General features: G+C 41.3%; 1 protein-coding gene across 1 annotated transcript in view; it reads right to left on the bottom strand.

The window, feature by feature from the left end:
- Positions 1 to 2588: 2588 nt before the first annotated feature.
- The window catches only part of LOC306960671 (intermembrane lipid transfer protein VPS13A-like), a 79836-nt gene continuing 58734 nt past the window's right edge, over positions 2589 to 23690 (bottom strand). The window contains exons 55-75 of the mRNA XM_079553144.1: positions 21183 to 21315; positions 20345 to 20402; positions 20098 to 20269; positions 18503 to 18659; positions 17423 to 17569; positions 16030 to 16111; positions 15891 to 15960; positions 15706 to 15820; positions 15516 to 15629; positions 15293 to 15438; positions 15129 to 15210; positions 13501 to 13614; positions 13339 to 13414; positions 13025 to 13188; positions 11846 to 11891; positions 11487 to 11610; positions 11300 to 11414; positions 7108 to 7193; positions 6497 to 6620; positions 4996 to 5070; positions 2589 to 2715 (exon numbers count right to left, since the gene is read on the bottom strand). Of these exons, the coding sequence (XP_079409270.1) occupies positions 2665 to 2715; positions 4996 to 5070; positions 6497 to 6620; positions 7108 to 7193; positions 11300 to 11414; positions 11487 to 11610; positions 11846 to 11891; positions 13025 to 13188; positions 13339 to 13414; positions 13501 to 13614; positions 15129 to 15210; positions 15293 to 15438; positions 15516 to 15629; positions 15706 to 15820; positions 15891 to 15960; positions 16030 to 16111; positions 17423 to 17569; positions 18503 to 18659; positions 20098 to 20269; positions 20345 to 20402; positions 21183 to 21315 (2251 nt within the window). The 3' untranslated portion in view covers positions 2589 to 2664. The remainder of the gene's footprint in view (positions 2716 to 4995; positions 5071 to 6496; positions 6621 to 7107; positions 7194 to 11299; positions 11415 to 11486; positions 11611 to 11845; positions 11892 to 13024; positions 13189 to 13338; positions 13415 to 13500; positions 13615 to 15128; positions 15211 to 15292; positions 15439 to 15515; positions 15630 to 15705; positions 15821 to 15890; positions 15961 to 16029; positions 16112 to 17422; positions 17570 to 18502; positions 18660 to 20097; positions 20270 to 20344; positions 20403 to 21182; positions 21316 to 23690) is intronic.

The following is a 23690-nucleotide window of genomic DNA, read 5'->3' as shown; positions in this document are numbered from 1 at the left end:
TATGGCAAAAAATGGCAAAAATATGATTAAAAAATGACAAAAATGTGACAAAAATGTGATAAAAATATGACAAAAATGTGATAAAAATGACAAAAATGTGATAAAAAAAATGACAAAAATTTGATTAAAAAAATGACAAAAATGTGACAAAAATGTGATAAAGATTTGACAAAAAATGGCAAAAATTTGATTAAAAAATGACAAAAATGTGACAAAAATGTGATAAAGATTTGACAAAAAATGGCAAAAATTTGATTAAAAAATGACAAAAATGTGACAAAAAAATGACAAAAAATTGATTTAAAAAATTACAAAAATGTGACAAAAAATGACAAAAATGGGACAAAAAAATGACAAAGCTGAAGCTCAGAGACCCAGGACACTCAGATAAACACAGCATCATGAACATAAATGTTATTGCTTTTTTTTTTTCACCCAACAATAGTGTTACTGCTACAAAAGGGCGGAAAAAACCCTTCCCCCCAATTGTTGTTCCCAGCACCGCCGCTCTCCTGTAGTGACTGTGTCTTTCCCTGGGCAGGTCCGGATCCCAAATCAGCTCAGGAGTTCATCCTGAAGATGTACCAGGACCAGAACCCGGACAAAGAGAAGACTCTGTATCACCACTTCACCTGCGCCACCGACACCGAGAACATCCGCTTCGTGTTCGTGGCCGTCAAAGACACCATCCTCCGCCACAACCTCAAGGAGTTCAACCTGGTCTAAGCTCGGGTTCGGGGCCGCCGTCCCGCCGGGGGTCCAGGCCCAAACACAGTCTGGTTTACGGAGAGCAGAGGATTTCAGAAAAACTCAGATCCAAACCCACTCTGCACATTTATGTCTCTTAGCAACGCATGGAGTACTTGAACAAGCAGTAGATGTGCTTTTAAGAGATCAAAACAAGCCAATAAGTTTAATTTTAACAGACTCTGGTTTGATTCCATGCAGTTTCAGATGGAAAATATATATAAAAAAATAAAGGTTCCCAATACGCCCACTGAAAATGGTTCCACGACCCCCTTTTGGGTCCACTGGTAAAAAAAAATACTGCATTTATAGAGTACTTTAACAGGTATTTCATCTCTAATTTGCATAATAATATTTCTCAAAATCTTAGGGGCCAGAGGTTCTGTCCTGGGGGCCGGATTTTTGCCACACAGAGCCCGCACTGCTAAAAGTTATGAACTAGATCAGTATAAACATCTCGATTTGAGCACAATAATCCAAATTTTAGTTGTTTTGACTAGTTAAGAAGTTCTTGGGCATTTGTCCTAGATTATTTCACTTGCTCTGAGATGTTTCTGACTCGTTTCAATACATTTCGTTCTTATTTCAGGTCATTTTCTTTGCCAATGGGGAAAGAAAATTTGTCTTGTCTCATTGGCAATTTTACTTTCTTATTTCAAGCGAGATTTACCCTAGAACTGGTCTGAATTGTCCTCAAACAAGCAAAGTAAACTTGGTCCGATCAGGAAAAGTGTCTAAATGAGTGAAAACCGCTCAAAACAAGATACATTTCCTCAATTCAAGTCATTTAAGCCAATGCTTGATATTTACTTTTTGCAGTGCAGTGACAGCTTTACTTTGAGCAGGGGCGAAGCTGAGTATCCAGGGGCTTGGGCATTACAGGGGAACCACTGACAAAACAACTCTCAAAAATAATAACATTATTTTATATTTATCTTTCAGACGGCAGGAAAAGCAGCTCATGTTTAAAAGACTCTTGTTTCAGATTTTTTAGTTTAGTTTGCCTCCCGGGCCCCCCTGACTTAAAACACTGACTTGGACTTGACTCGAGAGTGACTTTAACTCCCACCTCTGGCCTCGGGATTTTCCACATGTAGTTCCTGTAGTGACCACTGCGTGTGCTGTTGTGTAGCATCTCCACCGTGTCTGTGTGTCGTTGTAAATACCTGCTGTCAGAAGATATTTAAATAATTTATACACATTTTCAATAAAATATATACAACTTTTTATCCGACTTGTCTGAGTGAAAAAGAAAACACAGCACTGCTCTTTATTTAAACAATTTATTTTTACTGAAATTGGGTCAAAGAAAAACCCGCAGCAGCTCGGTTCGGGGACAGTAATGGCAAAGTATTAAACCCAAATATTAGCATTCATTTATATATATATAACTTTATTTCACTTTTATACTTCTTTTTAAACAGTTGCGTTGCATATTCGTGGTATAAAAACAAACAATCAGTGACACAGACTACTGCATATATGATATTTACACACCTTTAACAAACAGCCTCGGTATAAAACATGCGTCTGAACCCAAACCCACAGCTTTACTTTGACACATAACTTACACGCGACGCCTTTAATGGTCGATTTGGAAAAAAAAAGGAAAGTCAAGCGGGTTCCAGTGGAGCTCAACTCTGAAGCTTCCCGTGTTGAGCTCCATTGGTTCAGATCAGCAAACTATCAATAATTTAATTCATTTTTAAAAAAAGGTGTTGTTTTTTTAGCAGCTTTCGGCAGTGAGTGTAAACCAGGACGATGACCAAAAGTAAAAGTAAAGTAGAGTAAATCCTGTTCCATAAAGCACTTGTTTGGACATGCACACACCGGCCCCCGTCTGTGTGTGTGGAGGAGCATGCAGGAGACAAAGGCACTGAACAGTAGGTGGCGCTCCTTCACTGCTTATAAAGGGAGTCAGCATTTAGGTAAATGGTCTCTGGCGTCCTCCAGTTTGGCAAGAACCCACTGCGGAGAGAGAGGAAAATAATCTGGTTACTTTCTGTCCAGAAGACCTCGAACTCAGCAGGTCTTTGCCAATGAATACAATAGAATGAGCAATAGAATGAACAATAGAATGAACAATAGAACTGGACAGGGCGACCAGATCACCATGACCAAAGATGACGAGGGAAATACTATCGTTTTTCAAAAGTTTGACAAAAATGTGACAAAAAAGTGAGGAAAAAGTGACGAAAAAAGTGACGAAAAAATGTAACAAAAAAGTGATAAAAAAGTGACAAAAATGTGAGAAAAAAATGACAAAAATGTACCAAAAAAGTGACGAAAAAGTGACTAAAAGGTGATGAAAAAATGACAAAAATAAAACAAAAAAGTGATTAAAAAGTGACAAAAATGTGAGAAAAAAGTGAGAAAAAAGTGACGAAAAAGTGACAAAAAAGTGAGAAAAAAGTGACGGAAAAGTGACAAAAAAGTGACGAAAAAATGACGAAAAAGTGAGAAAAAATGACAAAAATGTGAGAAAAAAGTGAGAAAAAAGTGATGAAAAAGTGACAAAAATGTGACAAAAATGTACCAAAAAAGTGACGAAAAAGTGACTAAAAGGTGATGAAAAAGTGAGAAAAATGTACCAAAAAAGTGACTAAAAGGTGATGAAAAAGTACGGAAAAAGTAGCAAAAAAGTGACGAAAAAGTGAGAAAAATGTACCAAAAAAGTGACTAAAAGGTGATGAAAAAGTACGGAAAAAGTAACAAAAATGTAACAAAAATGTGACAAAAAATTGACAAAAATGTACCAAAAAAGTGACGAAAAAGTGACTAAAAGGTGAGAAAGAAATGACAAAAATGTAACAAAAAAGTGATAAAAAACTGAGAAAAATGTGAGAAAAAGTGACAAAAAAGTGACAAAAAAGTGAGAAAAAAGTGACGAAAAAGAGACGAAAAAATGACAAAAAAGTGAGAAAAAATGACAAAAATGTAACAAAAAAGTGATAAAAAAGTGACAAAAATGTACCAAAAAAGTGACGAAAAAGTGACTAAAAGGTGATGAAAAAATGACAAAAACAAAACAAAAAAGTGATTAAAAAGTGACAAAAATGTGAGAAAAAAGTGAGAAAAAAGTGACGAAAAAGTGACAAAAAAGTGAGAAAAAAGTGACGAAAAAGTGACAAAAAAGTGAGAAAAAAGTGACGGAAAAGTGACAAAAAAGTGACGAAAAAATGACGAAAAAGTGAGAAAAAATGACAAAAATGTGAGAAAAAAGTGAGAAAAAAGTGATGAAAAAGTGACAAAAATGTGACAAAAATGTACCAAAAAAGTGACGAAAAAGTGACTAAAAGGTGATGAAAAAGTACGGAAAAAGTAACAAAAAAGTAACGAAAAAGTGACGAAAAAGTGAGAAAAAATGACAAAAATGTAACAAAAATGTGACAAAAAATTGACAAAAATGTACCAAAAAAGTGACGAAAAAGTGACTAAAAGGTGAGAAAAAAATGACAAAAATGTAACAAAAAAGTGATAAAAAAGTGACAAAAATGTGAGAAAAAAGTGACAAAAAAGTGACAAAAAAGTGAGAAAAAAGTGACGAAAAAGAGACGAAAAAATGACAAAAAAGTGAGAAAAAATGACAAAAATGTAACAAAAAAGTGATAAAAAAGTGACAAAAATGTGAGAAAAAAGTGAGAAAAAAGTGGCGAAAAAGTGACTAAAAGGTGATGAAAAAGTGAGAAAAAATGACAAAAATGTAACAAAAAAGTGAGAAAAAAGTGACAAAAATGTAACAAAAAAGTGAGAAAAAAGTGACAAAAATGTGGCAAAAAAGTGACGAAAAAGTGACGAAAAAGTGACAAAGAAAGTGAGAAAAATGTGACGAAAAAGTGATAAGAATGTGACTATAAGTGACACATTTTTTTAAAAGTGACGAAAATTGAGAAAAGGCGCTCGGTTAAGGCGGGGGTTAAGAGGTTAATAAGTGTTATAACATGTGATGATTTACATGTGTTTTGGAGCTGCTCATCTACAAGGGGAACAGAAGGTGGAGGGGAGGGGGATGGACAGTTATGAGGAGGCGAGACACAACTATCACCAAAACTAAGAAAAGCTGCCTGCACAAGGACGCGGGCTGGTAAATTTAAAACTCCAGACTTTTTGGAGGGACTTAGACATTTCTTCTGGATGTTTTTTTTGGGCCTATAATGAGATCATGTCAGGGAAAACCCGGTCGCCTGGTCACCCTGAGGTGGGATAGTAAAACAAGCCATCACGCCCCCTATAGGCTCTGTTTCTCACCTTGGCGATCTCAGGAGTTTTGAAGTTGATAATCTTCCCAAACTCCTTTGCGTGGAACACGGACTTGACTCTCTCCTGGAGGAAGAGACAAAACAAACAGTTACAAACAGTTCTGCAAGTATTTCTTCCTTTGACACACTGAATACAGTATATTATATTTGAGACTGCACCCTGAATGAATTAATGAATGGAAATTTAGCATAGACCTAAATTTTAATGTTGAAAATGGCACCATGAGCAATGGATCTACTGCTGTCGTCAGGTATGCTGCTTTAATATATGGGCCTCAGGAGGAGCTTGTATAGTTTAGTTTATTCATTCTGCTCAAAAGGAGTGGGCTGGAGCAATAAGCTTATGAGCACCCGCCCCCAAACTCAATGCAATAAAAAAGTACATTTAACAATGACACAAAAGGAACATATACAAAAGGAAGAAAAAACAACAAGGAAACAACAGCAAAAACATGGATTCTATACTATACTATCTGATCATAAGAATAGAATGGCCATTGCAAGATTAAGTAAGATTAAGTAAGTTACATTAAGTAAGATGACATGCCTGAAACTCATGTACTTCAAACTTTCCCAAAAAGGAGTAATGCTGGTTACGAAACAACAATGATAAAGCTACGTAAAGAAATGATCAGTCACAAGCAAGATTACTCAAACATGTGCGAGTGACTTGAAACACAGCTCAAGGTAGGGCTGCTCGATTATTGAAAAAATAATAATCACGATTATTTTTCTCATAATTGAAATCACGATTATTCAAACGATTATTTGTTCCCTATAAAAAAAGGTCTTTATTTTATTTATATATTTAATAATAAAAAAAACTATGCTGAATGTTTTCTGTTTTCTGAACAGTCATAAAAGTACAAATGATTTAAAGTTTGCCTCGATTAAGGAGAGGTTTCTGTTTCACACCTGCCCCCTGCTGGCCAGCCCTCACACCTGCACAAGCAAACTGAGCAGCGCTGTTTGTTTTTATGTCAGGCAAAAGCATGAGCCACGGCACGTGAAATGCGAAGGGGAAATAATCCCAGCGCCATTTTTTTAGATTATGCTGAAATTGTAATCGAACTTCGATTAATTACACAGCCCTAGCTCAAGGTATGTTTTTATGTGGGAACAGCAATGTATTGTCATTTAAAACCAGGCATATTTTCTCCAGTTTGGCTTTACCCAAATCTAAAAGCTTAAAAAAAAGCATCAAAATATTGACAAAAACGTGGATGAAAACGCCACAAAAAGGCAATGAAAAAAAATCAATGAAAAAAAGCCACAAAAGCCAAAAACACAAATAAAAACATGAAAAAAAGACGCCACAAAAACATGAGGAAAACACGATAAAAAAGGGACAAAAACGAGACGAAAACGCTTTAAAAATGTGGCAAAAAAAAACGCTATGACGCACACTGTGAAGCTTTTACATTTGGGTAAAGCTGAACCCGGTTCAGGCGGGGGGTCAGAGGTTAGGTTGTGTTGTGTAGGTGAAGGACCTTGGCCTCGATGCGCAGCCTGCGACTCTCCACGATCATGGGCTCCTTCGTAAACTCCTCGAACAGATACTGCCACTCACACGTCAGCTGCCCGAATGTCCCTTTGGTGACGAAGAAAATGCCCCTGGAAAAAAACAGGACAAACCGACTCTTAACTCACTGACTGCCAATGACACCTATAGACGTCAATTGGGTTTTTCAATGGGAACAGCTGCAGGAACGCCTTGAGCATGTCTGGTGTTAAAATCTTGCCTAATGCTGCCACATAGTGACTCAATAAAAGAACTACAAGTTATTTGATTGAGTCACTAGGTGGCAGCATTGCTCTTTTGTTTTCACAGCATTTTGGGTGATTTCACCTATTTTCTACGGACGATTACTAAAGAATGGAAAGAGGTACTAACAAACTGTTTTTTTTAGATGAAAGAAGAGAGTCTAATCTTTCTCTTGGTGGGTTTTGTGTTGACATAGACCTAGACCTACATATTCTGTGGGTCTTGAAAAAGCAGTCAAAATCGTGAAAACCCTCTGGCAGTGGGAACTCTGATTTGAAAATGTCAATGAGTTAAAAGCGCTCTGCAGCTTTAAGCCTCATCCAGCTGAACTCTCACCTCTTTGTGATCATGAGGAAGTCCGAGTCGTTCACCTTGGCGTGGGCGAAATACCTGTACTTGGCAAAGCGCCCGTTCTCGATTTTCTGAAAGAGAGTGGAGTTGATGCTTAACTACAATGACAGACGTTAGAGCCTTTTCCCCCAGAACTCGACATCGCTTCATTCATCCGTCAGTCAACGTTTTGGCAGAAACGTCTCGCTACATCTGCCTCTGACACTTACTCTGCGACGGTGGATCTCCAAAACAAACGTGGATGAGAAACAAACAAAAAGGAGAGCGGGAAAACAGACTCAGAAACACTTTATTTCAGAAAAAAACACACAGACAAATGAGAACAGAAATGATGTAGAAAAGGAGAAAATGACGGATGGACTAGCTCTTCTCCTCCTGCTCCTGCTCCTCCTCTCCTCTACAGCGCCCCCTGTAGGCCAGGCTCCTCTGTGGACAACACAAGAGCCGGGTCACGTCTCCGTCGCTCTGACCTCTGACCTCCGTGTACAGAGCAGCTCCGGGGTTTGACAAGCGCTACTGTTACGATTAGTCACAGTTTTAGGACAAAGGGTCAGCAGTTTGTTTGACCTCAGGCGGTAAAAAAAAGTTAGATCGAGCAGAGAAATACTGACTTGTGATCAGAATATGTGCAATACTGAGCAATTAACCCCCAAGTTTGTCTTTACCCAAATCTAAAAGCTCCTTGACCTGAGAGTTTACAGCCTATAGGCCAGAGTAACGCCTCATTTGAAAGCTAAGGCTAAGGCTAAGGCTTTTTAAAAACAGATGATGTTGTGATTAACTCCGCCCCTTTCCCCTCGAGTCTCCACGGAGACGGTCGTCAATCACAGCTGCGCTCGAGGATGATAAAACTAAAGGCTTATTAAGAAGCTTTACTTTTGAGAGCAAAGAATATTTAAAACAGAAATAACATTTTTAATGGGCCTTAGTGTCGGCTATATTATGAATATTAATATTAATGAGCAGAACTCTGAGCAGTTTTCCTCTTATGACAGAACTTTTTAAGTTTATCTTTCCTGGTTTTAGTCACGTTTTCATCACATTTGTGTCTTATTTTTGTCACATTATTATTGTGTTTTCGTTTTTCTCTGTTTTGTTGCATTTTCTGCACTTTTTTGTTGCATTTGTCAAATTTTCGTCAAATTTTTTGTCCTGTTTTTGTCACATTTTCTTTTTTTTCCGTTGCATTTTCATCACGTTTTTGTCACGTTTTCTCACATATTTTTAACTTTTTTGTTTAGTTTGTCACGTTTTCGTCAGGTTTCTGTTTTGGCCACATTGTTGCAGCTTAATCACAGTTACATTACATTAACAAACGGCCAAAACGCTACAAAAAGCAAAAAAAATGATTAAACGTTGAGAAGAAAAACCAGACAGAAGCTCAGATGGGGTTTGAAGCCTTAGCTTTCAAATGAAGCTTTAAGATTTGGGTAATGCTGAACTTAAGGCTCACACAGACATGTCTCATGTAGATTTGGATCTGTCAGAAAAAGTCCCTCAGAGCTGCTCTGTACACTCTGTATCTACAGGTCTACAGGTCTACAAGTCTACAAGTCTACAGGTCTACAAGTCTACAGGTCTACAGGTCTACAGGTCTACAGGTCTACAGGTCTACAGGTCTACAGGTCTACAGGTCTAGAGGTCTAGAGGTCTAGAGGTCTAGAGGTCTAGAGGTCTAGAGGTCTAGAGGTCTAGAGGTCTGCAGGTCTGCAGGTCTGCAGGTCTAGAGGTCTAGAGGTCTAGAGGTCTAGAGGTCTAGAGGTCTAGAGGTCTAGAGGTCTAGAGGTCTAGAGGTCTAGAGGTCTAGAGGTCTGCAGGTCTGCAGGTCTACAGGTCTACAGGTCTACAGGTCTACAGGTCTAGAGGTCTAGAGGTCTAGAGGTCTAGAGGTCTAGAGGTCTAGAGGTCTAGAGGTCTAGAGGTCTGCAGGTCTGCAGGTCTGCAGGTCTGCAGGTCTGCAGGTCTGCAGGTCTAGAGGTCTAGAGGTCTAGAGGTCTAGAGGTCTAGAGGTCTGCAGGTCTGCAGGTCTACAGGTCTACAGGTCTACAGGTCTACAGGTCTAGAGGTCTACAGGTCTACAGGCCTGCAGGTCTAGAGGTCTACAGGTCTACAGGTCTGCAGGTCTACAGGTCTGCAGGTCTACAGGTCTACAGGTCTACAGGTCTAGAGGTCTACAGGTCTACAGGTCTAGAGGTCTACAGGTCTACAGGCCTGCAGGTCTAGAGGTCTACAGGTCTACAGGTCTGCAGGTCTGCAGGTCTACAGGTCTAGAGGTCTACAGGTCTAGAGGTCTACAGGTCTAGAGGTCTACAGGTCTACAGGCCTGCAGGTCTAGAGGTCTACAGGTCTACAGGTCTACAGGTCTACAGGCCTGCAGGTCTAGAGGTCTACAGGTCTACAGGCCTGCAGGTCTAGAGGTCTACAGGTCTACAGGTCTGCAGGTCTACAGGTCTGCAGGTCTACAGGTCTACAGGTCTACAGGTCTAGAGGTCTACAGGTCTACAGGTCTAGAGGTCTAGAGGTCTACAGGTCTACAGGCCTGCAGGTCTAGAGGTCTACAGGTCTACAGGTCTGCAGGTCTGCAGGTCTACAGGTCTGCAGGTCTACAGGTCTACAGGTCTACAGGTCTACAGGTCTGCAGGTCTGCAGGCCTGCAGGTCTAGAGGTCTACAGGTCTACAGGTCTACAGGTCTACAGGTCTACAGGTCTGCAGGCCTGCAGGTCTAGAGGTCTACAGGTCTACAGGTCTGCAGGTCTGCAGGTCTACAGGTCTGCAGGTCTACAGGTCTACAGGTCTACAGGTCTACAGGTCTAGAGGTCTAGAGGTCTACAGGTCTACAGGTCTACAGGTCTACAGGTCTAGAGGTCTACAGGTCTACAGGTCTACAGGTCTAGAGGTCTACAGGTCTACAGGTCTACAGGTCTACAGGTCTACAGGTCTGCAGGTCTACAGGTCTGCAGGTCTACAGGTCTAGAGGTCTACAGGTCTAGAGGTCTACAGGTCTACAGGCCTGCAGGTCTAGAGGTCTACAGGTCTACAGGTCTGCAGGTCTACAGGTCTGCAGGTCTGCAGGTCTACAGGTCTGCAGGTCTACAGGTCTACAGGTCTACAGGTCTACAGGTCTAGAGGTCTACAGGTCTACAGGTCTGCAGGTCTGCAGGCCTGCAGGCCTGTAGGTCTACAGGTCTACAGGTCTACAGGTCTACAGGTCTACAGGTCACACACAAACTACAACAAAGGTCTAACCTGGACCTGAAAAACCAACAGCTGCAGCCACTCCATCCAGACCGACTGCTCCACAGGCCAAGCAAAAGCAGAGTAATTCAGAGGAGAGAACTCAGACGTGAGGACATGAGCAGAAGCAGAAGCAGCAGGAGTGGAGATCACAGTCAGGGGAAATTATTAAGTTGTAAATCTTCACACATTGTATCAGCATCAGAGTTTAGAAAGGCAGCGAAAGATTAATACACAAACATTTTTAATGCCACACACAAAACAAATCCATAGTCATTGCTTCTACAAACATTACACTGAAATGTCTGTGCAGAGTCGGTCATAAACGTACTAGGCTACTCCAATAAAAGTAAAAGTTGCTCCGTGGAAAGATTAAAATGAAAGTACTGAAATATTTGCTGGTCTACACAGCACGTGTGCATTATATATTAGGCTTTTAAAATAAACTAAACACATGGACAAATTGACTTTGACCTAATTATAATAATAATCACTATTCACTGAGTGACTTGTACTTTTTGAAGCCTGCAGAAACACTTCCATTAGAGTGATTCTCCACCAGCCAATTGGGTTGATCACATGGATCAATTAAAGTATAAATTATCACAAGTCCTGTCCTCCTCAAACCCAGCTCCAGCTCCAGAAGTAACAGCACCATTCATGCATTAGATCTCTTAGACTTCTGGAGTTTAAAAGAATGACCGAAGACATCCATAAAAAACTACTTTAATCATGATATTTGAAACTGAATTAACCCCAAAGCTCTTAAACCGTCTCACTGGATTTCCTTTCATTCTAAATACTCAGTGGTGTCTCTTTAACTTATTTTACTGTAAAAGTCAGAGGGAGAAATGACCGGTATTTCCTGAAGCAGAGTGGGTTTGGAGGCTCAGCTGTCGTCAGTGTAGAATAAACTAAAGGATGGTGTTGATGTGCCGTTACCTGGAGCATCTGGCTGCCCAGGCCCTCCCTCTCCTTATACGGGCGTATGACCCCGTCCTCATGGATGAAGCGCGGGGGCCGGAGAGACTGGATGTCCTGGGACGTCTCCGCTGCCCTGGACACAAAAGCCGTCGTCATTCCCACATGTTACTCAGGAGAACTGTACGTGTTGATGATATGATCCCACCGCTTGATGCCTTGGAAGGTGCTGCTGGCCATGTCGATGATGCCTCCGGTGGGACGGGCCACGGCCCCCACCAGGCCTTTGCCCACGCCTTTGAAGAACCCGGCCGCCCCCTCCTCCTGAGCGCCTGCCGATATCAAAGACATGAGCCGTTCAGACATCGTTCAATATCACAGGGTCTTCACACGCACAAGAAACACAAGAAACGTGAAATATCGCAATATTGTTAGCAAAATACTCAGTACAGTTATCCAATATCACACTTTTAATGTACAGCACAAATGTGTGTTTTCTCTATATAATACACCGTCGTCTCCTGCCTGTGACGTGTACGAGTTGTACTTGATGTAAACTGGACTTGCCTTTGATGGGTTTGGTGACGATGCCTGTGATCCCACTCACAAAGCCCTGAAAGTAGAGCACACTCGTCACATCATCACAGCGACACACTCGTCACGTCATCACAGCTACACACTCGTCACATCATCACATCACACTTCCATGGGAGTAAATACAACAGAGAAATATATAGGCCTTTCCCATAAGCACCAAAAGAGAAGTGAATGAAGTCATCAGTTTATGAAGTTCTTTGGCCAATTCAAAGATGCTAAAAGATTAAATATGGATATTAGCCAATATTATAAGCAATTATATATATGTGCTGGACACATCCAAGTGGCCTGGGTCGCATTTAAAAATTTGAAAAATTGGATCGGTGTCATTCAGACTAGCATTAAAGATCAGATACAGGTCGCATCGGGGCAAAAAAACATCAGAATTGGGTCGCTTCAGCCTGCAGTCTGAACGTAGCCATTGATGAAGACGGCAATCCGGGTATTTAGTTACGATGTCCAGGTTACACCAAAGAAAATCACATAAACTGTTCACATTTACGTTGTGAACGGCTTCACGGACCTTCTCACCGCATGGTCTGGAATGGTGAAGCATTTGCCGACTATGGCGAGGTAAGAATCCATTTCATGGCATTTATATAATTTCTGATGTTTCTTCATAATAAACTAATTATTAGGTGATGTTTAGTGGCCGCTAGAGGACACAATTAGCTGAAAAAATGATTATGTTTCAACATTTGGATCAGAAGCCACTTTTATTTGTTCATTTTATTTTTAACCCTTTCATTAATGACTTCTAACCAGGCTTTGACTTAATCTAAATGAGGTCGAAACATCTAATTTGCAATGTTTGAGGCTAAATGCTAATGGTACGTAAGAAAAATAAACTGATCAAAATACAGAGTTCTCAACGCTTCCCAGAGTAGCTGCTTAACAACTCTTTCCGGAGGTTGTTACACCATCTGTCCTTTCTATGTTTAGTTTATAAAGCGTAAAATGTAAAAGCTACAAAGCCTCAAAGCTGCATTATAGTCAACAGTCACGTGGTTCATGACGTGGTGCCGTCTTCATCAATTGTGTCTCTTTCTATTTTGTCTTTTGAAAAAATCTCGGGACCCCCCTAATTACTTTGACAGATGTTTACAGTAACAGAGTCAGAGCTTGTGAGTGAGTGGCAGTGATACGCACAGACACCAGCCCCTTCCCCCCGCGGGTCAGCCCCTCCCTCAGGCCGCTGGGCTGCTTGTTCATGGCCTCTCGTCTCTTCTGCTGGTACTCCTCGTCCATGGTGATGGCAGCCACGCCTTTGGCCATGGCTCCGGTGATCCTGGACGCTGCTCCGGCGATTCCCCCTGGACAATTTCACATACACAAGAGGCTATAAGGACTGAGGACTTTACTGACATTTATATCGTTTAGTTTCCGCAAGAGATTTAAAGATTACTTGACTGGGTTTAGGCTGGACAAACCTGGGATACAGCAGATTATAAGAATGCACTAACCTACAGCTCCTCCGACTAAAGCTTTGACCCCCAGAGCCATGCCTTCCACAAACTCCTCCGGCCCCTGGATCGCTCCCTGAGGAACACCACACCGCAGTTAGGCTACAGTACAGAAGTAAACGGAGGCTGAGGACGGGTATGTGTGTAGCACGTGCGCAGTACCTGCCAGGGCTCATAAAAGAAGGCCTCCACTCCCTCGGACAGACCTCGGATCAGGCCAAAGGGGTTCCCCAGGACGTCCAGGCCGAGCACCAGCACGTACATCTGCTTGATCGCCTGCAGTGGGGCAACAATGGTGTCAGATTCGGCCACAATAATGATCAACGAAACAGTCTTTGTAGGTTTGGGGTAAAAATAGTGATCAAGTAATAAGCGAAGTGCCAATCTCGAGCTGCTTGTTGCATTATGGGTAAGGTAAATGTTTTGGCTACAAGAAAACGCTATTCACAGATAGAGAAAAGCAATAAGGAGAGCTAGGATTGGGGCAATTTCAAATCACTGGAAAGTTGTTTACCGTAAATGCTCTAATATTAGGCCGGGCCTTTATTTACTCAAGGACATCTCGGACCAGGCTTTTATTGGAACCAGGCCACAATTAGAGACAGGCCTTTATTTCTATTTCAGCAAAACGGACGACCAGGAAAACGAGATTTGTGTCCATTTGCACCTAAAATATTAGGTTCATTTATTAATTAACATTTCAAACCCTCTCCCAGCGGATGGAACATTGACGCCCTTTATTTTGTTGGGACAACAGGAAGTGTTTTGTTGCTGTTAGCGGAGCTTTGACATCAATGTCTCTGCAGGTTTCTGTTTCGTTTTTACCGCGGACCGGATTATTTGTTATCTTGTGTAAAAGGCGAGTTTAGACGGAGCGTTTGTGTTTGTGATCGATCATGAGACTGACCCGAGAGAAGACGAGACGCTCGCGCTGATGGGAGGAGTTATTTTGAGGCGTGGGACTGACGTGCACACGGAGCAGCTGGACGTGCTTTGAAGACGCGATGGCGACTTTATTAAAACCCTGGAGGGTCACACAACATTTGTTGTTTGCCCTGTTTCCAAATATAGTCTGTGGAGGTTTGAAAAGTGGCTAAATCTGTGTCAAAGTTACACTTGGATCAGCTCCTCCTCAGCGTCCCCCATCGGCCCGGGTTCCCATTTGTTTACTTCCTGCACGTGAGTTTTCATTTACAAGAGAATGAGACAAATTCCTAACGTGAAGAATAGAATAGAATAACTGCCTTGTATAAAATGTCTCTCTCAAAATGGCTGTAGTGAATGTCTTGAAATAGGCCTCTGTCTCTTTAAGAATCTGACCCTTTCAGACACGCCCCCTCCACACGCTGTCTGTGGCATCAGTGGGGAGGGGGTTCTGCTGAGGAGCAGTGGTTGGTTACTCGGCTGGTGACGAAAGCTCGGAGGCGTCTCCAGGAGGTGGGGGCGTTCCTAGGAGGACTCAGGCAAACCTATCCCTAAAATGGCCGCCATCAGAGTTTTTACAGATTACTCAAAAATACGTGAATGTGCCAAGGCAACACTTCAGGCATGTTTTTAATGAGGGAATGACATAATAACATGATGTAAAGCTTGAAAAAGTCAATTTTGCATAATACCCCCCCTTTAAGACATAAAGGCTAAACCGAAGCCTGTAAGCCTCACGGGTTCACGGCTATGGCTCAATATACTTCAGTGTTCATGGTCCATTTCAATGGTGGCGTGGGTTCTTTGGCAGCCCAAATTTAAACTGGCACTTCGCTTACTGCATTTTATTGTTGCAAGTGCGTTACCTGCTTAGAGTAGTGCCTGATGACCTCCCACTGCAGCTGCTGTGTGGTGCAGAACATGAACTTCAGCTCGAAAAAGGCCAGCCTGAAACACATGAAAACATCTCGTTGTTGCGTCTGAAATGAGCGTATGCGGCGGCGAATATTGTGCGCGAATGTGGACGCACTTGAAGACCACGTCCTGCACGTCGGTCAGCGTGGCCCCGATGCTCTTCAGCAGCAGGTTCAGCGACTGCACTGGGATCAACTCCCGCTCTCTCTTCTCCTTCAGACCGTCCTCTCCGGCGGTGCTGAGGGAGAAGCTCAGGTGCATCTGCGAACACAGGCCATGGAATGATTTACTCCTCTGCATGACATTATCCAAGCTTTTTCACAAGTGAGGAATGGCACCTTGATAGGAGAGATGTGGAAGAACTCGAAGAGACTGACGGGAGAGTTATCAGCAGCTGAGCCGTTGTTTAGCTCTGCTTTAATATACTCTATGTCCTTCTCAAATAGCTCCACCTGCAGGCAAAGGCATGGAAATCACGACTTTACATAAGGATCAACGGGGGATGGATAAACAGGAAATAGAGGTTACCTCCTGCTCCGAGCTCTCGATGCTGGCATTCTCTGGTGAGAGCAGGTCTAAGATGGCGTAGACGAAACCCAAGTCCAGTTTTAAGTCCATCTCCTGGATTAAGACCACGAAGTACCTGCGGAAGAAATAAACAATGAGATGATGCTCCATGAAATCATACAAAGATCTAGGGTGTTTATAACTACTTGATTCTGGAGATGTCCGAGTGTCCTGCTGCTCTGGTCACGATGCTGATGTCGGTCAGAGGTTTGGGTTCTGGACATTAGATCAAATATCAGAACAAAAAGTCTTGCACTTACAATACTTTTCTCATTATGTACTCACCAGCTTCCATGACGATCGACTTGGGCAGTTTGACTGGGTAGAACACGTACGGGAAGATGGCTCCAGGCAGCTGGTTCTGGATCTGAGAACAGCACAATGTAATGAGAGTCATGATTGTGCAGGTTTTGTTTAGTGCTATAACTGTAGGTCTGTGGTATATTCCATTTACAGCCTGTGTACAAGTCTGAGAGCATCAGACTTCTACATAACCCAACAGGGGCGTGCTGGGAACTAATTTCAGCCCGGGATTTTGGAGAAGACTGGCCCGGAATTGTAGCTCTGTGATAGTGCGCTGGTCTCACATACAAGAGGGTGGTGGATCAAATACCACTTTGACAATTTCTAACAATTTCTATTTCTATGTGGGCCACTGCACACACAGTCTGAGCCTGATACAACCCCACAATCAACACCAAGTTATGTAGATAAAAATTGTCCACTTTTCTACCTTTCACAGCCTTTTTCTCTCTTTACTTGCGCACTTATGCTTGTCTCCACTGGATTGGGCTGCACCAACTTGATCTTAAGCAGAGGGCTGTTTCACTGCCAAAATCGGGAAAACTCGTTTTTGCGGGGTTTTTTAAATTACGAAAACCAAACACTCTAATAAACCTTGTGTGTGATTTTGGTAGCTCTGTGATGAACAGAAGTGAAATAAATCACAATCAAAAACTTGTGAAAAGTCAAGATCTGGACATTTTATGTATATTATTGTGTTTCTTTTCTTTTTTTTTTAGTCTGAGGGGGCGTGGTATTGTGTAGTGAACAGCTGTAAAGCCGACACTTCTATGTTTGACAAAGCAGAAAATTGACTTGAAGCGGAAATATTTAGGTATTTGCCTCTTCACATAACGTTAGTGTCCGTACAGAGAGGAGAGAGGAGTTAATCAGAAAGGAGAGTGTTGCATAAAACCCCCGTTATCTCAGAATCTAGAAAAAAATCTGTGATTTTGATCAAAGTAGCCTGTGTTAAGCTTTGGATTTCTCAGAGAGCTTCTACGAGCTTAGATTCCCGTCTTTCAAATGAGCCATAGCACGAGCCATGTGTCCATAGCTATAACATAGAATATGCTGTGGTGCTACAAATCAACAGTGAAATCCCCAAAACAGCGCGGCACTAAATGTGTTAAATATCCTTAAACACCTGACAATTCCGCTTGTGTTACTTCATTTATATCTGAAACAGCAGGCCAGATAAAGCCTTTAGGCCTGGAATAGCACAACTGTGAGTATGTTATTAATTAATTCATTAATTAATAGAATATTCTGACGGCCCGGCCCAAAAGCTCCGCAACAGAGTCGCCAACCGGGAACTGTCCCGACTCTCCTGATTACCCAGCATGCCTCTGTACGCAAGGCTAAATAGAGAGATGTGAATCATGGCTTGTATGACCTGTATACGGTGGATCTGGACGCGGTAGGAACTCTGGCGCGGCGACACACTGTACTCGATCTTCACACCGGGGAGGAAGTGTCTCCTCAGAGGAGCGTCTGTGGGCTGGTGCATCCTCATGTCCACACCGTTAGGAGTGAACATGACCTGAGGACAACACCAAACATTAGGATTCTGTGGACTGAGTTCTACTGATGGTGCACACGGAAAGCTAACAGGCACTTTCTCATTGTGCAGAAAAAGACTGAGTTACAAATCTGCTTTATAGTAAATAAAGTCAATTATCTTTCATTGTGTTGAAATGATAATATGTTAACCAGAAGAACTGAGTCCAATCGTTACTCAAGCATCCTTCAAGTATGAGATGGCATTAACCTCTTAACTCCCACCTGAACCGAGAGGATCTTTTTCCTCACGTCATCAGATTTTTTTTCCATCATTTTTTTGTTGGGTATTCAACTCATTTTTGTAACTTTTTTGTCATTTTTTTGTCACATTTTTGTCATTTTTTTGTCCATTTTTTAATCACATTTTTGTCAATTTTTTGTCATTTTTTGGTCAAATTTTTATCACATCTTTGTTATTTTTTTGTCACATTTTGTCAATTTTTTGTCATTTTTTAGTAAATTTTTTTATCATATTTTTGTAATTTTTTTTGTCACATTTTGTCAATTTTTTTGTCATTTTTTCGTCAAATTTTTATCACTTTTTTGGTAATTTTTTTGTCACATTTTGTCACATTTTTGTAATTTTTTTGTCACATTTTGTCAAGTTTTTCGTCAATTTCTTGTGACATTTTTGTGACATTTTTTGCCACTTTTTCATCAATTTTTCCATCACTTTTTTGTCAATGTTTTCTCACTTTTTTGTCACATTTCCATCATTGTTTTCATCTCAGTTTTGTCGCTATTTTCCCACCTTTTTTCCAGAAGCTTTTGGATTGGGGTGAAGCCAAACTGGAGAAAATGTGCTCGGTTCAGGTGGGAGTTAAGGGGTTAAAGTAACTCCTGGCAGAAAAAGGTTGGACTTACAGCTAAGTCAAATGGAAGCCTTAATGGTCGCTGAAAAAAGGGCTCAAACCTGATAGCTGTTCTCCAGGTCCTTGATGGCGTTGTCCACCGGCTCAGTGGCGAGGTAGCTCTGGTAACTGGTCTCCAACATCTCCGCCTCTTTGATGCTCAGAGTCTTCCAGCGATCTTTCTTCTTCCTCGGCTTGTGTTCCCAAACCACGTCCGAGCTACGTCACAGGAAACAAAGGGTTAAATACTCACCTTACTTTTTATGGATGAGGATGTAACAAAGGGGAAGGCAACGTCAGGCCCGGGGGCCAAATCCTACCCTCCAGCACAGAACCTCTGGCCCCCAAGATGATTTTGACAAATAATATTATACAAGTAAGATCTTTTCACATCTAACATACTGTGTAACTGTCTGGTCACATGCCAATGTCACAACCCTCAAACCCATCCAGTCCCTGCGCAAACGCGCCATAAAAACTCTGGACCGCAAACCACTCTCATGTCATCACTGTCCACTATTACAAAAGCATCATTTACTCAGTTGGGAAAACATGGTAAAATACGCTCATCTCTGCCTCATCTATAAAATAATACATGGTTTATTATCACCTCCACTCAGACAGTTCATTCACACCGGATCAACAGAACTCAGGAGAACCAGAGCAGCAGCGAGAGGCGACTGCCTCATCCCCCTGAGAAAAAGCCTCTTTGGTCAAACCACCTTTTCTGTCCAAGCTGCCCATGAATGGAACCTCACCCCCACAACAATTAGAAATATCAATACATATAACTCATTTAAAACACAGTTAAAAAAAATGGCTCATTGAGAATCAGAGCTGTCAGCACTGACAGGATCATCTCTCGCCGCTCCCTGCTGGCCTCTTGTCCTCGTCTGCTGTCTCTGTAATTGTTGAGTTTGTAATAGTCTTGTTGTAATGTCTGTCATTATTGGTTTGCGATATTGAGAGTGCTGTCCTCTGTTTTCTTTTTAAATATTTTATTGTATTGCATTTTAATGTGTATAATTGTACTTTTACTCTCTTCAGGAGGACACACAACAACTGTCCTGGGACTACAGATGAAAAATAGCCCTTAGGCTAATTCTGGCATATTTACATGTATAATGTATATTAAATGCACTGTCCCTATAATAAATAAATAAATAAAATAAATAGAATAAATAAAGAGATAAAATACCTAAAAATGTGGGAAACAATGAACTATGGTGAGGTTTTGGCAATGAAAATTGTCCCTCCACGACGCAACCTTGCCTACCCCTGATGTGACCTATTTATCTTATATGTGGCTGCCTTATTGGGTGAAAAGTTAAGCGGAGTGGCTTTAAGATTTGCAAACCTTCCATTGAACAGAGCTGAGGGGAAACTTTCATAATAAAAATCTAATTGGATTCAACTTTTGAGCAACAGATGTTGCACAATTTCAGCCAAATCTGCATTTTTAACGATCTATTGCCGTAAAATCAAGCAATCACTTTCCATAAAAATGATATTTAATGTATTAGACAATTGTAAAGTATAGAACAGTTCTTCTGACAAGGAGGAAAAACCAAGTTGAAAGACAAACTGAATCCTCTCCTCCAGACTCAGATGATTAGATATACTGTAATAACTGCAGTTCTCGTGCAGTGCGCAGTACCTGGTGATGCCGATGAAGGACACCTCCTGTCCCGTGGAGTTGTTGACCAGGGACACGCCCACGCTCTGCAGGGACAGGACGATCTCCTGCTCAGCCAGCTGGGCCTTCTCGCTCTCGGACAGCAGCTGGAAGATGGACAGCTCTTCGGTGAACAGGACCACACGCTGCAGGCCTGAGGGAGAGGAACAGTGTGGGATCATCAGAACACTGGGAGAAAACTGGGGGAAACATCAGACATGACACGTACCTTCATAAAACGACACCACATACAGCTTCCCTTCTTTGTTCATGTCCTCTTTGTGGTCCTGAAGAGGGACAAATATTTAGATCAATACACAAATTTGTTCAAGCCAAGGCACGTTTATTTATACTGCACATTTCGTACACAAGGCAACTGAATGCGTATTAGTACTGTTGAACACTCTTTCAAAGCCTTTTTATTGCATCTGTGGAATTGTGTCTATCAAATTTAGATTCATGGTTCCGACATGTTAAAATGTCCCTAAACAACAAGCCTTATGTTCTGTCATCAATTAACCTCTTAACTCCCAACTGAACAGAGAGGATCTTTTTCCTCACGTCATCAGATTTTTTTTCCATCATTTTTTTGTTGGGTATTCAACTCATTTTTGTAACTTTTTTGTCATTTTATTGTCATTTTTTGTCACATTTTTGTCATTTTTTCGTAATTTTTTTTAATCGCATTTTTGTCACATTTTTGTCATTTTTTGACACATTTTTGAAATGTTTTTGTCAAATTTTTATCACATTTTTGTACTTTTTTGTCACATTTTGTCACATTTTTTTGGTCATTTTTTGTCACATTTCTGTCATTCTTTGTTACATTTTTTAACTCGCCCTGGCTTGGACTGGATTAATTCCAGTTATAGACCTGGTATAGGCGTCGTAATTGGCCGTATTTGGATGGAAAATGTTACATCCCACTCTAGAGAAAACAGGAAACATATGACATAATCTGATATTGTAAGTGCACGACAGTAATTCCTGTATCTGAATCCAAGCCTCATGTGAAACAGATCCAAACATTCTTGTAAAGCTGAACACAGCATGGGGAGCAGCCGCACCTTGACACTCTGGAGCTTGCCGCTGTAGGGGCCGCACTTCCAGCACAGCTCCCTGGATCCCGTGGGCTGGGTCCAGGTGTAGTACACGGCCTTCCCGGGCTCCAGCTCCTCCTGCTCAGCCTCCTCCTGGGAACTGCACACGCACAGACACACGTTAACCCGGCGTCTAACCTCCCACAGGACCAGAGGTACAGCGTTAGAGGCCAACCACCAAGAGGGCTACAGCGCATCCAGGAAACAGCATTCCAGAACCCACACAGAGGAACCGAGAGAAACCGGGAGAAGGGCTGCACAACATTTCTTTTGAATAAACCTAAAAACCCTACGTCGGATACACTTTGGTGCCTAAGGAGGTTCTGAGCTTTCAAAACTTTCTAAATACATCGTTTTTTCATATTGTGCAGCCTTATCTTAGATACCAACGACCGCATACATAAAATGAAGAAAAGCAAGTTGTTAGAATAAGCGACGATGGGAAGAAGAGACTTTCCACTGCAGCCGTTCACAGGTTTGTCTACAGAGAGGACTAAACGCTGGAAAAGAAAAGATGGAATTAGGTCTGGGAAGAAAGGCACATCCAGCCTGCTTCTGGAGCTGCTCCAATCGAGAACTTCATTTCATTTTGTTGGCTGTTATTAAAGTTCCATATAAATACAACTAAAAGCATTCTCATTGGTCAGATCAGAGGCAGGTGGGAGGAGCTGAACCGTGTTACCTGCAGTACCATCTGAACACTCTGCGCTCACTGCTAATATTAAAGAGGATGCACGTTCTCCACAGACTTGGTGAACATGTACTGAGTGCAGAGTGTGTCAGTGGAGAGCGGGCCGTGGTTGTACCTGTCCCCGTCTGTGAAGGGCAGGTCGAGCAGCTCGTCAGGAACCCACTGAGGCGAGTTCTCAGTGCTGCGTCGCCACGGCAAACATAAACAAACCATTAGAAACACGTATCGTGATGTATCGGAAAGTGCAAGTTAGGGATGTCACGGCTCGAGTCACAATTATTATATTATTATTATGTTACGATCATTCACAGATACCTCGCGATTTAAGCAAGAAAACACTGAGAATCTGACATTATATGCACATTTTTATATTTATTTAAGGGTTGTTTTAATTGAAAAACCTATTGAACTTTTATCTTTATGCTTTTACATATGGCTTTAAGTGGGGAACAGTTCCATTGTCCCGCCAGAGGGTGACCAACCTTTGCGCCGCTTATGTTAATACTAACTCTCTCACTTTTGCTATTCATTCTCAAAGGTAAGTCCTTACAGTATGGATGCAGTACACGATTTTTTTTTTTTTACAAAAAACTCGATTTACGATTCGAATCGATTTTTTCCCCCCCATTTCAAACAAAATAACTGAACTGTAAAAAATATTTTAAATATATATATTTATTATAATTAATGAATGTGCATCAACATAAATTGCAATGGCAAACACTTTCTCTACCTGAAAAGTCACTGTGCAACAAAGATTGTTAAACATCCAAATTATTTATACTGTATTTGGATTGAGTTAATAAAACAGTTAACTGAGGATACAGTTGTACATTTGTACAGCAGGACCTTCTTCCTCTAAGCAGAGGGCAGAGAGAGTTTTTGAAAATATGAATCGATTTGACCAACTCGATTTTAAATCAAATTGATTTTTTCCCAGCCCCAGTCGTAGCAACTTTCCCAGTTTTCCAACTTTTATTGCAAAGGTTGTTGACAACAACAAAGGTACGTGTTAAAAACGGACTTATAAAATAATTTATGCTGAACTGACGCTTTTAAAATGATCGAATGTTGCATTTTCTTTGAGTTAACAAATGAATAATGTAAAGTAGGTACAGGCGCCGCCATGACACTGATGAGCCTCGTTTTGCTGTAGTGAGAAGTAACGAAGAAAAACAAACAAACAACAGTCCAAGTAAAACTACAAGGTTTGGTAGTACTTAATCTGTGAGCAGACTTTTAGTGTCATGACCCTCAACAAGTCCAGACTCAGAGGTCACTGACACAGCTTGAGGACATACCAGACACATGAACAGGCTAATAATGTGTCTCTCACTGGTATAAGCAGTTTGTACTGTTAAAGATGCAAGGATTCTTGTTGTTTACATTTTGCACCATATTGCTGCAATTGTCTGGTCGCAGTTCATTGTCATCAATTTTGTTCAACTAAAACTGGGCGTTTGCCAGAGTGAACATATGTTTTAATGCAGCATGTTATTAGCACGGATAAAATACAATGCAAATGTAGACCTAAAAAGACACACATTTTTAGACAAACACTTTGGGCGCCCTGTCATAGAATATCATTAATATTAATACAATTAGGACTTACTTAAAGGAAGCAAATTGGTGCGAATGTTTTCTAAAGATACTTTCTCTTCCTTTCATCTGATTTCCAGGCGCTCGCAAAGTTTCACTTTAGTTATTACTGTGACATAACAAACACAGCAGCACATGGTTCTTTTGGGACTCTTCCCTTGGCAACATAATGCAGTCATCATGTG

Source organism: Gobius niger (genome assembly GCF_951799975.1).
Source record: "Gobius niger genome assembly, chromosome: 1".
Classification (NCBI taxonomy): Eukaryota; Metazoa; Chordata; class Actinopteri; order Gobiiformes; family Gobiidae; genus Gobius; species Gobius niger.
Note: the sequence above shows the minus strand (reverse complement) of the source record. Positions and strands in the feature narration are given on the sequence as shown.